Consider the following 14,729-nt stretch of genomic DNA (forward strand, 5'->3'; position numbering starts at 1 on the left):
AAATTTGGGATTTTGAGGGGGAATTGGGGATTTGGGGGAAAATTTGGGGTTTGGGGGGAAAATTTTGGGATTTTGGGGGGGAAATTGGGGATTTGGGGGAAAAAATGGGAATTTTTGGGGAAATTTGGGATTTTGAGGGGAATTGGGGATTTTGGGGAAAAATTTGGGGTTTGGGGGGAAAATTATGGGATTTTGGGGGGAAATTGGGGATTTGTGGGAAAAAATGGGAATTTTGGGGAAATTTGGGATTTTGAGGGGGAATTGGGGATTTTGGGGAAAATTTGGAATTTGGGGGGAAAATTTTGGGATTTTGGGGGGGAAATTGGGGATTTGGGGAAAAATTGGAGGTTTGGGGGGAAATCTGGGATTTCTCTGGAAAATTTGGGATTTTTGGGGTGGGAAAGTTGGGGATTGGGGGAATATTGGGGATTTTGGGGAAAATTTTTGGGTTTGGGGGGAAAAATGGGGATTTTGGGGGGAAATTGGAGGTTTGGGGGAAAATCTGGATTCCTTTGGAAAAATTGGGATTTTTGGGGTGGGAAAATAGGGGATTTTTTGGTGAAAATTTGGGATTTTGAGGGGGGAAAATGGGGATTTGGGGGAAAATTTGGGATTTGGGGGGAAAATCGGAGGTTTGGGGAAAAATCTGGGATTTTGAAGGGGAAAATTTGGGATTTAGGGGGAAAATAGGGATTTGGGGGGGGAAATTGGGATTTTGGGGTAAAATTGGGAAATTTTGTGGGGAAATTTGCAATTTTGGGGGGAAAATTGGGATTTTGGGGGAAAAAAATTGAAATTTTGGGGGGGAAACCGGGAAATTTGGGGGGAAATTTGTGATTTTGGGGGGAAAACTGGGAAATACGGGGGGATTTTTTTTTTTAATGAAAATTTGGGATGATTTGGGGAAAATTTGGGATTTGGGGGGAAAAAAAATCGGGATTTTTGGGGGGAAAAAATCGGGATTTTGGGGGGAAAATTTTGAATTTTGGGGGAAAATTTGGGGTTTGGGGGGAAATTTTGGGATTTTGGGGGGGAAATTGGGGATTTGGGGGAAAAAATGGGAATTTTTTGGGAAATTTGGGATTTTGAGGGGGAATTGGGGATTTTGGGGAAAATTTGGAATTTGGGGGGAAAATTTTGGGATTTTGGGGGGGAAATTGGGGATTTGGGGGGAAAAATTGGAGGTTTGGGGGAAAATCTGGGATTTCTCTGGAAAATTTGGGATTTTTGGGGTGGGAAAGTCGGGGATTTGGGGGGGAAATGGGGATTTTGGGGGAAAATTTTCAGGTTTGGGTGGGAAAATGGGGATTTTTTTTTTTAAATTTAGGGTTTTGGGGGGAAAACGGGAATTTGGGGGAAAATTGGGGATTTGGGGGAAAATTTGGGGTTTTTTGGGGGGAAAATGGGGGTTTGGGGAGAAATTGGGAATTTTTGGGGCACATTTGGGATTTTGAGGGGGAAAATGGAGGTTTTGGGGGAATATTGGGGATTTTTAGGAAAATTTTGGGGTTTGGGGGGAAATTGGAGGTTTGGGGGGAAATCTGGGATTTTGAAGGGGAAAATTTGGGATTTTTGGGGTGGGAAAATAGGGGATTTTTTGGTGAAAATTTGGGATTTTGAGGGGGGAAAATGGGGATTTAGGGGGAAAATAGGGATTTTGGGGGGAAATTGGGATTTTGGGGTAAAATCAGGACATTTTGTGGGGAAATTTGCAATTTTGGGGGGAAAATTGGGATTTTGGGGGAAAAAATTTGAAATTTTGGGGGGGAAACCGGGAAATTTGGGGGGAAATTTGTGATTTTGGGGGGAAAACTGGGAAATACGGGGGATTTTTTTTTTTAATGAAAATTTGGGATGATTTGGGGAAAATTTGGGATTTGGGGGGAAAAAAATCGGGATTTTTGGGGGAAAAAAATCGGGATTTTGGGGGGAAAATTTTGAATTTTGGGGGAAAATTTGGGATTTTTTTTGGGAAAATTCGGGGTTTTGGGGGGAAAATTTAGGTTTTTTTTGGGAAAATTCGAGTCCCCACCCCTCCCCCCTTCCCCTTTTTGGAATTTTTGACCCCTTTTTCCCCCTTTTTTCCCCTCCCCCCCCTCCAGCTCCTCATCCCCCACATGCGATTCACCGTTCATATCGCGACATTGGCCCGGAAGTTCCTGCTCAACCCCGGGGGGGTCTTTGACTCGGTTGGTGCTGGGGGGGGGGATTTTGGGGTGATTTGGGGTGATTTTGGGGCATTTGGGTGAATTTTCGGGAATTTCGGTGATTTGGGGTGAATTTCGGGGATTTTGGGGAGGATTTGGGGGATTTTGGGGAGGATTTGGGGGAGTTGAGGCACTTCTGGTGGATCTTGAAGGGGTTGGGGGGGGGTTGGGAAGGATTTGGGGGAATTTTGGGTGAATTTTAGTGAATTTTAGTGAATTTTGAGGAATTTTCGTGAATTTTGAGGAATTTTCGTGAATTTTGATGAATTTTCGTGAATTTTGAGGAATTTTCGTGAATTTTGAGGAATTTTCGTGAATTTTGATGAATTTTAGTGAATTTTGAGGAATTTTCGTGAATTTTGAGGAATTTTAGTGAATTTTGATGAATTTTAATGAATTTTGAGGAATTTTCGTGAATTTTGAGGAATTTTAGTGAATTTTGATGAATTTTCGTGAATTTTAAGGAATTTTCGTGAATTTTGATGAATTTTAGTGAATTTTGAGGAATTTTAATGAATTTTGATGAATTTTCGTGAATTTTGAGGAATTTTCGTGAATTTTGAGGAATTTTCGTGAATTTTGAGGAATTTTCGTGAATTTTGATGAATTTTCGTGAATTTTGAGGAATTTTCGTGAATTTTGATGAATTTTAATGAATTTTGAGGAATTTTCGTGAATTTTGAGGAATTTTAGTGATTTTTTGCTGAACTTGGCTGAATTTGGGGGAATTTTGGGGTGACCTGGTGGGAATTGGGGAGTTTGGGAGAGTTTGGGGGGGGTTTGGGGACAATTTTGGGGGTTTCTTTGGGCTTTGGTGGCATCTGGGGGGCATTTGGGGACAATTTCTTGGGTTTTGGGGGCAGTTGGGGACATTTTGTTGGATTTTGGGGACATTTTCTTGGGTTTTCTTGGGTTTTGTTGGGTTTTGGTGGCATCTGGGTGGCATTTGGGGACAATTTTGGGGGTTTTCTTGGGTTTTCTTGAGTTTTCTCGGGTCTTGGTGGCATTTGGGGACATTTTCTTTGGTCTTGTTTGGTTTTGTTGGGTTTTGGGGACATTTTCTTGGGTTTTCTTGGGTTTTGGTGGCATCTGGTGACAATTTCTTGGGTTTTTTTTGGGTTTTCTTGAGTTTTCTTGACTTTTGGCGGCTTTTGGTGACATTTTCTTGGGTTTCCTTGAGTTTTGTTGGGTTTTGGTGCCACTTGGGGACATTTTCTTGGCTCTTGGTGGCATTTGGTGACAATTTCTTGGGTTTCGTTGGCTTTTGGTGACATTTTCTTGTGTTTCCTTGAGTTTTGTTGGGTTTTGGTGGTGTTTGGTGCCATTTTCTTGGCTTCCCTTGGGTTTTGGTGCCATTTCCTTACCTTTTCTCGCCGTTTCTTGCCGTTTTTCCCCTCCCCCTCGTCCCCAGGATGGGGGAGGTGACCCTTTTTGTCCCCGTGTCCCCCCCAGGCCGTGGCCCTGGGCCGTCGGGGCCTCCTGCAGTTGGTGGCCCGGGGCCTGAGGTCCCTCTCCTACTCCTCCCTCGTCGTCCCCCGCGACCTCCGGCGCCGCGGCGTCACCCGGACCCCCGGCTACCACTACGCCCGCGACGCCCTCCGCATCTGGAGGGCCATCCACAGGTGGCCCCGATGTCCCCAACTGTCCCCAAGGGGCCCCGAGTTGTCCCCAAGGGGCCCCAGGTGTCCCCAAATGTCCCCAGATGGCCCCAAAGTGGCCCCAGGTTGGGCCCAAGGGGCCCCAAATGTCCCCAGATGGGCCCAAAGTTTCAGCAAATGACCCCAAATGTCCCCAAAATGTCCCCAAGTTGACACTAAATGTCCCCAAATCGACCCAAAGTGTCCCCAGTTGTCCCTAAATGACCCCAAAAGGCCCTCAAATTGTCCCCAAATGTCCCCAAATTGTCCCTAAATATCCCAAGATGTCCTGAAATTGTCCCCAAATGTCCCTAAATGTCCCCAAATTGACCCTAAATGTCCCCAAAATGTCCTTAAATGTCCCCAAATTGTCCCCAGGGGTCACCAATTGTCACTAAGGGGCCCCAAATATCCCCAGATTGTCCCCAAATCGACCCAAAGTGTCCCCAGTTGTCCCTAAACGACCCAAAAGGCCCTCAAATTGTCCCTAAACATCCCCAAAATGTCCCCAAATCTCCCCAAAGGGCCCCAAGTTTCACCAAATGTCCCCAATTTGTCCCCAAAACGTCCCCAAATTTCTTCAATTTTTTTCAAACGTCCCCAAATTTTTTCAAGTGTCCCAAAATCTCCCCAAATTGTCCCAAAATGTCCCCAATTTTTTTCAGACATCCCCAAATTTTTTCAAATTTTTTCAAATGTCCCAAAAATGTCCCCGAATTTCTTCAATTTTTTTTCAAACCTCCCCCAATTTTTTCAGATTTTTTCCCAAATGTCCCCAATTTTTTTCAAATGTCCCAAATTGTCCTCAAAATGTCCCCAATTTTTTTCAAATTCTCCCCAAAATGGCCCCAAATTTTCCCCGAAATCCCCAAATTTTCCAAAAATGTCCCCATAGTTTTTTAAATTTTTTCAGATTTTTTTAAATGTCCCAAAAATGGCCCCAAATTTCTTCAATTTTTTTCCAAACCTCCCCAAATTTTTTCAAATTTTTTTCGAATGTCCCCAAATTTTTTCAAATTTTTTCAACTGGGCCCGAATTTGTCCCCAAAACGGCCCCAAATTTCAATTTTTTTCCAAACCTCCCCAAATTTCTTCAAATTTTTTTCAAATGTCCCCAAATTTTTTCAAATTTTTTCAACTGGGCCCGAATTTGTCCCCAAAATGGCCCCAAATTTCTTCAAATTTTTTTCAAATGTCCCCAAATTTTTTCAAATTTTTTTCAAACGTCCCCAGATTTTCCCCGAATTTTCCCCAAATTTTCCCCAAATTTTCCCAAATTCTCCCCAAACCCAGGGGGGGGTTGGGTGGGGGTTTTTTTGGGTCCTTTTTCACCCTTTGACCTTTGACCTTTGCCCCCAGCTACGTCCGGGGGGTCCTGGGCCTCTATTACCCCGGGGACTCCGCGGTGCGGGGGGACCCCGAGCTCCAGGCCTGGGTGGGGGAGATCTTCAGGAAGGGATTTCTGGGAAGACGCCGATCAGGTGACCCCCACGTGACCCCCACGTGACCCCCCGCGTGACCCCGCGACCCCCCTTTGACCCCAAACCCCTCGTATTTTACCCCAAAACCCTTTATTTCACCCCAAAACCCCCGTATTTCACCCCTATGGCCCCACCTTGACCTCTCCATGACCTCTATTTGACCTCTCCGTGACCTTTCCTTTGACCCCTTTGACCTCTCCGTGACCCCTTGACCCCCTCGTGACCCCATGACCCCTCTTTGACCTTTATTTTCCCCCAAAACCCCTTTACTTGGCCCAAAACCCTTTAATTTACCCCAAACCCCCTTATTTGACCTCTCTGTGACCCCCATGACCCCACCTTGACCCCGATGACCCCTCCCTGACCCCCTGACCCCGCTTTGACCCCGATGACCCCTCCCTGACCCCATGACCCCGCTTTGACCTTTATTTTTCCCAAAAACCCCTCATTTTACCCCAACCCCCCCTTATTTCACCCCATGACCTTGATTTGACCTCTATTTGACCCCATGACCCCTCCCCTGACCTTTCCTTGACCTCTATTTGACCCCTTGACCAAACCTTGACCTTTTCTTGACCCCAAACCCTTCATTTGACCCCATGACCCCTCCTTGACCCCATTTGACCCCTCCCTGACCTTTCTTTGACCCCTCCATGACCTCTCTGCCCCCCTTTTGACCTCCACGACCCCTCCCTGACCTCTCCGTGACCCCTTCATGACCCCAATGACCCCGCTTTGACCCCCATGACCCCTCCTTGACCTTTCTTTGACCCTTGATGACCCCGCTTTGACCCCATGACCCCTCCCTGACCTCTCCCTGACCCCATGACCTTCATTTGACCCCTTTGGTTGCCCCTCCCCCCCTCCCCGACCTCTGCCCTTTGACCCCCCCGTGACCTTTGACCCCTCCCAGGCGTCCCCCAGCTCCCTGACCTCACTTCCGGAAGCCGCCATCTTTGTTACCATGGTGATCTACAGCTGCTCCGCCCTGCACGCGGCCACCAACAGCGGCCAGGTGGGGGGGGACCCTTCCTTTTGGTTAAAAAACACCTTTTTTGGGTCTTTTCTTTTTTTGGACTTTTTTTTTTAATTTTTGGGGTTATTTTGGGGTTTTTTTCCTTTTTTTTTGGGTGCTACGGGTGCTCTTTGGGTGCTCTTTGGGTGCTGTGGGTCCCTTCCCTTCGTTTTGGGCTGAAAAAAATTTTTTTTGGGGTCTTTTTTTTTTTTCATTTTTTGACTCTTTTGGGTTTTTTGGGGAGGTTTGGGTTATTTTTTTTTTTTTTTTTCCTTTTTTTAAGTGCTCTCTGGGTGCTCTTTGAGTGCTCTCTGGGTGCTCTGTGGGTGCTGCGGGTCCCTTCCCTTCGTTTTGGGCTGAAAAAAATTATTTTTGGGGTCTTTTTTTTTCATTTTTTGACTCTTTTGGTTTTTTTTTGGGGAGGTTTGGGTTTTTTTGGTTTTTTTTTCCTTTTTTTCAGTGCTCTGGGTGCTCTGTGGGTGCTCTCTGGGTGCTCTTTGGGTGCTGTGGGTCCCTTCCCTTCGTTTTGGGCTGAAAAAAATTTTTTTGGGGTCTTTTTTTTCATTTTTTGACTCTTGGGTTTTTTGGGGAGGTTTGGGTTATTTTTTTTTTTTTTTTTTTCCTTTTTTTAAGTGCTTTGTGGGTGCTCTTTGGGTGCTCTGTGGGTGCTGTGGGTCCCTTCCCTTCGTTTTGGGCTGAAAAAAAATTTTTTTGGGTCTTTTTTTTTTCATTTTTGACTCTTTCGGGTTTTTTTGGGGAGGTTTGGGTTATTTTGGTTTTTTTTTCCTTTTTTTAAGTGCTCTGGGTGCTCTCTGGGTGCTCTTTGGGTGCTGTGGGTCCCTTCCCTTCGTTTTGGGCTGAAAAAAATTTTTTTTGGGGTCTTTTTTTTTTCATTTTTTGACTCTTTTGGTTTTTTGGGAGGTTTGGGTTATTTTGGTTTTTTTTCCTTTTTTTAAGTGCTCTGGGTGCTCTCTGGGTGCTCTTTGGGTGCTGTGGGTCCCTTCCCTTCGTTTTGGGCTGAAAAAAAATTTTTTTGGGTCTTTTTTTTTTTCATTTTTTGACTATTTTGGATTTTTTGGGGACGTTTGGGCTTTTTTTTTTTTTTTTTTCCTTTTTTTAAGTGCTCTGGGTGCTCTGTGGGTGCTCTCTGGGTGCTCTTTGGGTGCTGTGGGTCCCTTCCCTTCGTTTTGGGCTGAAAAACATTTTTTTTGGGGTCTTTTTTTTTTTCATTTTTTGACTCTTTTGGGTTTTTTGGGGAGGTTTGGGTTTTTGGTTTTTTTTTTCCTTTTTTTAAGTGCTCTTTGGGTGCTCTGTGGGTGCCACGGCTGCTGGGGCACCCATGGGTGCTACGGGTGTGTTGTTTCTCCTCCTTTCCTTTCATTTTGGGCTGAAAACCTCTTTTTTTGGGTCTTTTTCTTTTTTGTTGGGTTTTTTTGTTTCTTTTTGTTTTTTCGGTTTTTAGGTTTGGGGTTTTTTTTTTTTTGGGTGTTCACCCCCCACCTATGGGTGCTCTATGTGTCCTCTATGGGTGCTGGGGGACCCTCCCTTCCCTTCATTTTGGGCTGAAAAACTCCTTTATTTGGTCTTTTTATTTATTTATTTTCAGGTTTTTTTGTGGGGCTTTTTTTTTTGTTGGTTTTTTTTTGGGTGCTGTGGGTGCTCTACGGGTGCTCTGGATGCTGGGGCACCCATGGGTGCTACGGGTGTGTTGCTTCCCTTCGTTTTGAGCTAAAAACCTCCTTTTTCGGGTCTTTTTTTTCATTCTTTTCTCTTTTTTTTGATTTTTTGGGGGTTTTTTTGGGTGCTCACCCCCCACCCATGGGTGCCCTTTCCCCTCCCCCCCAGTTTGAGTTGGGTGCCTTCATCCCCAACATGCCGGCGGCCATGAGGGAGCCCCCGCCCGAGACCAAGGAGCCCCTGGGGGAGGAAGATTTCCTCCGGGCCCTTCCCGCCATGAACACTTCCGCCATCACCCTGGGGGTCCTCTGGGTGCTCCGCAACGAACCCTTCGACATGGTGAGGGGACCCCCACCCAACCCCCACCCAACCCCCACCCAACCCCCACCCCGAGGCCTCCCCTCAATTCCCCCCAAATTCAACCCGGTGCCCGCGTAGGCCTCAAATGGCGCACGGGCCTTTGGGTGCCCCCAAACCCCAAAATTTTCACCCCAAAACCCCCACCCAGACCCCCACCCAACTTCCAGACCCCCAAAAAGCCCCAAAACCCAAAAGAACCCCAAGACCCCCCCTTAGATTCCCCCCCAGATTCAACCCAACATCCGTGTAGGCCTCAAAATGGCTCCCGGGTCTTTGGGTGCTTTCAAAATGGCGCCCAAGCCTTTGGGTGCTACCAAAACCAAAACTTTTCACCCCAAAACCCCCACCCTGACCCCCACCCAACCCCCACCCCGAGGCCTCCCCTCAATTCCCCCCAAATTCAACCCGGTGCCCGCGTAGGCCTCAAAATGGCGCCCGGGCCTTCGGGTGCCCCCAAACCCCAAAATTTTCACCCCAAAACCCCCACCCAGACCCCCACCCAACTTCCAGACCCCCAAAAAACCCCAAAACCCAAAAGAACCCCAAGACCCCCCCTTAGTTTCCCCCCCAAATTCAACCCAACATCCGTGTAGGCCTCAAAATGGCTCCCAGGTCTTTGGGTGCTTTCAAAATGGCGCCCAAGCCTTTGGGTGCTACCAAAACCAAAACTTTTCACCCCAAAACCCCCACCCAACCCCCACCCAACCCCCACCCTGAGGCCTCCCCTCAATTCCCCCCCAAATTCAACCCGGTGCCCGCGTAGGCCTCAAAATGGCGCCCGGGCCTTTGGGTGCCCCCAAACCCCCAAAATTTTCACCCCAAAACCCCCACCCAGACCCCCCCCCAACTCCCAGACCCCCTAAAACACCCAAACCCCCCAAAAAAACCCCAAAACCCCAAGATCCCCCCTCCATTTCCCCCCCTCTGCTCTACCCAACAGCCGCGTAGGCCACAAAATGAGCCCAGGCCTTTGGGTGCCCCCAAACCTAAAACTTTTCACCCCAAAACCCCCACCCAGACCCCACCCAACTTCCAGACCCCCAAAAAACCCCAAAACCCAAAAGAACCCCAAGACCCCCCCCTTAGTTTCTTCCTCAAATTCAACCCAACATCCGTGTAGGCCTCAAAATGGCTCCCGGGTCTTTGGATGCTTTCAAAATGGCGCCCAAGCCTTCGGGTGCCCCCAAACCCCCAAAATTTTCACCCCAAAACCCCCACCCAGACCCCCACCCAACTTCCAGACCCCCTAAAACACCCAAAATCAAAAAAAAAACCCCAAAACCCCAAGATCCCCCCTCAATTTCCCCCCCTCTGCTCTACCCAACAGCCGCGTAGGCCACAAAATGAGCCCAGGCCTTTGGGTGCCCCCAAACCTAAAACTTTTCACCCCAAAACCCCCACCCAGACCCCCACCCAACTTCCAGACCCCCAAAAAACCCCAAAACCCAAAAGAACCCCAAGACCCCCCCTTAGTTTCCCCCCCAAATTCAACCCAACATCCGTGTAGGCCTCAAAATGGCTCCCGGGTCTTTGGGTGCTTTCAAAATGGCGCCCAAGCCTTTGGGTGCTACCAAAACCAAAACTTTTCACCCCAAAACCCCCACCCTGACCCCCACCCAACCCCCACCCCGAGGCCTCCCCTCAATTCCCCCCAAATTCAACCCGGTGCCCGCGTAGGCCTCAAAATGGCGCCCCGGGCCTTTGGGTGCCCCCAGACCTAAAACTTTTCACCCCAAAACCCCCACCCAGACCCCCACCCAACTCCCAGACCCCCTAAAAACCCCAAAACCCAAAAGAACCCCAAGACCCCCCCTTAGTTCCCCCCCCAAATTCAACCCAACATCCGTGTAGGCCTCAAAATGGCTCCCGGGTCTTTGGGTGCTTTCAAAATGGAGCCCAAGCCTTTGGGTGCTTCCAAAACCAAAACTTTTCACCCAAAACCCCCACCCTGACCCCCACCCAACCCCCACCTTGAGGCCTCCCCTCAGTTTCCCCCCCCCAAATTTCACCCGATGTCCATGTAGGCCTCAAAATGGCGCCCGGGCCTTCGGGCGTCCCTCCCAGTTGCAACACTGGGTCTGTTCCCCATCCCAGTTCCCTCCCAGTAACGTCCCAGTTCATCCCAGTTCCACCTCAACTTGTTACCAACTCATCACAGTTCCCCCCAGTTCCATCCCAGTCAACCCCAGTTACCCCCGAGTTCCATCCCAGTCCATCCCAATTCATCCCAGTCCACCCCAGTTCATCCCAGTTCCATCCCAGTTCCCCCCAGTCCACCCCAATTCATCCCAGTTCCATCCCAGTTCCCCCCAGTTCCACCCCAGTCCACCCCAATTCATCCCAGTTCCCCCCAGTTCCATCCCAGTCCACCCCAGTTCATCCCAGTTCCCCCCAGTCCACCCCAATTCATCCCAGTTCCATCCCAGTTCCCCCCAGTTCCACCCCAGTCCACCCCAATTCATCCCAGTTCCCCCCAGTTCCATCCCAGTCCACCCCAGTTCATCCCACCTCTATCCCAGTCCACCCCAATTCATCCCGGTTCCATCCCAGTTCCCCCCAGTTCCCCCCCATCGAGGCCTTTCGGTGCCCCCCAGAAGGGGCCTTTCCGGGGGGGGGTCCCTGACCCCTTCCCCCCCGCCATTTTTTCCCAGCGTGCTCTGGGCTGTTACCCCGAGAACCATTTCACCGAGGAGGCCCCCCGGGCCCTCATCCGCCGCTTCCGCCGCCGCTTGGCCGCCATTTCCCGCAGCATCCAGCGCCGCAACCAAGGCCTCGCCCTCCCCTACCCCTACCTCGACCCCCGCAACATCGAGAACAGCGTCGCCATTTGAGGGGGGGACAACGGGGGGGACCTTTGGGGGACCCCAAAACCCTCACCCCCACCCCCCCGACCCCGGGGGGGAAGATTTGGGGCAAAAAAGTTGGGTTTTGGGGGTGCTCAAAGGCCTCAGCGCCATTTTGAGGCCTACATGGGGGGAAAATTTTGGGGGGGGAGTTTTGGGGTTTTTGGGGGGGTTTTTGGGGGTTGGGGGGGTTTTTGGGGGTTGGGGGGGTTTGGGGGTTGGGGGTTTGGGGGTTGGGGGTTGGGTGGGGGTCAGGGTGGGGATTTTGGGGAAAAAAAGTTGGGGTTTGGGGGCATCCAAAGGCCTTGGAGCCATTTTGAGGCCTACAGGAGTGTTGGGTAGAGCAGGGGGGGGGGAAGTTTTTGGGGGGGCTTTGGGTTTTTTTGGGGTTTTTTGGTGTTTTTGGGATTGGGGGGGTGGGTGGGGGTCTGGGTGGGGGTTTTGGGTGAAAAAGTTGGGGTTTGGGGGTGCTCAAAGGCCTAGGTGACATTTTGAGGCCTACACGGGTGTTGGGTGCAACGTAGGGGGGGAAATTTGGGGGGTTTTTTGGGGGGTTTTTAGGTGGGTGGGGGTCTGGGTGGGGATTTGGGGTGAAAAGGTTCAGGTTTGGGGGCACCCAAAGGCCCGGGTGCCATTTTGAAGGCGCCCAAAGGCCTCAGCGCCATTTTGAGGCCTACATGGCCGTCGGTTGCAACATAGGGGGGAAAATTTTGGGGGGGAGTTTTGGGGTTTTTGGGGGGGTTTGGGGGTTGGGGGGGTTTGGGGGTTGGGTGGGGGTTTCGGGGTGAAAAAGTTGGGGTTTGGGGGCACCCAAAGGCCTCAGCGCCATTTTGAGGCCTACACGGGTGTTGGGTGCAACGTAGGGGGGGAAATTTGGGTGGGGTTCTGGGGGGTTTTTGGGTGGGTGGGGGTCTGGGTGGGGATTTGGGGTGAAAAGGTTCAGGTTTGGGGGCACCCAAAGGCCCGGGTGCCATTTTGAAGGCACCCAAAGGCCTCAGCGCCATTTTGAGGCCTACATGGCCGTTGGTTGCAACACAGGGGGGAAAATTTTGGGGGGGAGTTTTGGGGTTTTTGGGGGGTTTTGGGGGTTGGGGGGGGTGGGAGTTGGGTGGGGGTCAGGGTGGGGATTTTGGGGAAAAAAAAGTTGGGGTTTTGGGGGCATCCAAAGGCCTTGGAGCCATTTTGAGGCCTACACGGGTGTTGGGTGCAACATAGGGGGGAAAATTTGGGGGGGGAGTTTTGGGGTTTTTGGGGGGGTTTGGGGGTTGGGGGGGTGGGAGTTGGGTGGGGGTCAGGGTGGGGATCTTTGGGGTGAAAAAGTTGGGGGTTTGGGGCACCCAGAGGCCTCAGCACCATTTTGAGGCCTACAGGAGTGTTGGGTAGAGCAGAGGGGGGTGGGGAAGTTTTTGGGGGGCTTTGGGTTTTTTGGGGTTTTTTTGGTGTTTTTGGGATTGGGGGGGTGGGTGGGGGTCTGGGTGGGGGTTTTGGGATGAAAAAGTTGGGGTTTGGGGGCACCCAAAGGCCCGGGCGCCATTTTGGGCCTACGCAAACTTTGGTCCCCTTTGGGGAGGGCTTGGGGGAGGGGGAGGGGCGTGACCAGTATGGAACTGGTTTGTACTGGGAGCTTCGCGGTGTCAATAAAGGTGTAAGGGCTGTGAGTGGTGTGGACTGGGATGAACTGGGGGGGACTGGGGTGGAACTGGGATGGAACTGGGGTGAATTGGGATGAGTTGGTAACAAGCTGAGGTGGAACTGGGATGAACTGGGACGTTACTGGGGTGAAGTGGGATGGGGAACAGACCCCGTGTTGCAACTGTGAGGGACTGGGATGGGACAGAACTGGGAGGCTACTGGTATGAACTGGAATGCAACTCAGCACCAGTGTTGCAACTGGGAGAGACTGGAATGGCACTGGGGTGAACTGGAATGTAACTGGGCTGTACTGGGAGAGAACTGGGATGGGGAACAGACCCAGTGGTGTGACTGGGATGAACTGGGATGGGACTGGGGGAACTGGGATGTTACGGGGCGGAACTGGGATGGGGAACAGACCCAGTGGTGCAACTGGGACGAACTGGGGTGAACTGGGATGAACTGAGTTGACAACGAGCTGAGATGGAACTGGGGGAACTGGGGGTGAACTGGAATGCAGCTCAGCATCAGTGTCACAACTGGGAGGGACTGGGATGGAACTGGGACGTTAGTGGGGGGAACTGGGATGGGGAACAGACCCAGTGGTGCAACTGGGGTGAACTGGGGTGAGTTGGTAACAAGCTGAGATGGAACTGGGATGAACTGGGAGGTTACTGGGGGTGAACTGGAATGCAGCTCAGCACCAGTGTCGCAACTGGGAGGTTACTGGGAGGGAACTGGGGTGGGGCCCTGCCCCAGTGTTGCAACTGGGATGAACTGGGGTGAACTGGGATGAGTTGGTAACGAGCTGAGGTGGAATTGGGACGTTACAGGGGTGAACTGGGAGGTTACTGGGGGAGAACTGGAATGCAGGTCAGCACCAGTGTCGCAACTGGGAGGGACTGGGATGAGACTGGGGTGAACTGGGAGGCTACCGGTATGAACTGGAATGCAACTCAGCACCAGTGTTGCAACTGGGAGAGACTGGAATGGCACTGGGGTGAACTGGAATGTAACTGGGCTGGACTGGGAGGGAACTGGGGTGAACTGGGGTGGGAACAGACCCAGTGGTGCAACTGGGATGAACTGGGATGGGACTGGGGGGAACTGGGACATTATGGGGGGAACTGGAGGGAACTGGGGGGAACTGGGATGGGGAACAGACCCAATGGCGCAACTGGGAGGAACTGGGATGGGACTGGGGGGAACTGGAAGGGAACTGGGACATTACTGGGGTGAACTGGGATGGGGAACAGACCCAGTGGTGCAACTGGAATGAACTGGAATGGGACTGGGGGAACTGGGGCCACCTGGAATGTAACTGGGCTGGACTGGGAGGGAACTGGGGTGAACTGGGATGGGGAGCAGACCCCGTGGTGCAACTGGGAGGGACTGGGGGGAACTTGGATGTTACTGGGAGGGAACTGGGATAGGGAACAGACCCAGTGGTGTGACTGGGATGAACTGGGATGGGACTGGGGCAACTGGTGTGAATCTGGGGTGAACTGGGATGGGGAACAGACCCAGTGGTGCAACTGGGGTGAACTGGGATGGGGCTGGGAGGTTACTGGGGTGAACTGGAATGCAGCTCAGCACCAGTGTTGCAACTGGAGGGAACTGGGGCAACCTGGAATGTAACTGGGCTGGACTGGGAGGAAACTGGGGTGAACTGGGATGGGGAACAGACCCAGTGTTGCAACTGGGAGGGACTAGGACATTACTGGGGGGAACTGGAATGTAACTGGTCTCGACTGGGAGGGAACTGGGGGTGAACTGGGGGTGAACTGGAATGCAGCTCAGCCCCAGTGTCGCAACTGGGAGGGACTGGGGTGATGGTGGGGTGAACTGGGATGGACTGGGAGGGAACTGGAAGGTAA

The 14,729-nt window shown here is 51.2% G+C and overlaps 1 protein-coding gene across 1 annotated transcript; it reads left to right on the forward strand.

The window, feature by feature from the left end:
• Positions 1-2,025: 2,025 nt before the first annotated feature.
• LOC139790886 (hydroperoxide isomerase ALOXE3-like) lies at positions 2,026-11,233 on the forward strand (the record flags this gene model as incomplete). The annotated part of the gene is made up of 6 exons (XM_071732682.1): positions 2,026-2,189; positions 3,660-3,829; positions 5,204-5,348; positions 6,191-6,340; positions 8,186-8,356; positions 11,029-11,233. Coding segments are annotated over 6 exons (980 nt in total), but the record flags the coding sequence as incomplete, so codon positions are not given.
• Positions 11,234-14,729: the final 3,496 nt, after the last annotated feature.

Source organism: Heliangelus exortis, unplaced genomic scaffold (assembly GCF_036169615.1).
Source record: "Heliangelus exortis unplaced genomic scaffold, bHelExo1.hap1 Scaffold_291, whole genome shotgun sequence".
NCBI classification, from domain to species: domain Eukaryota; kingdom Metazoa; phylum Chordata; class Aves; order Apodiformes; family Trochilidae; genus Heliangelus; species Heliangelus exortis.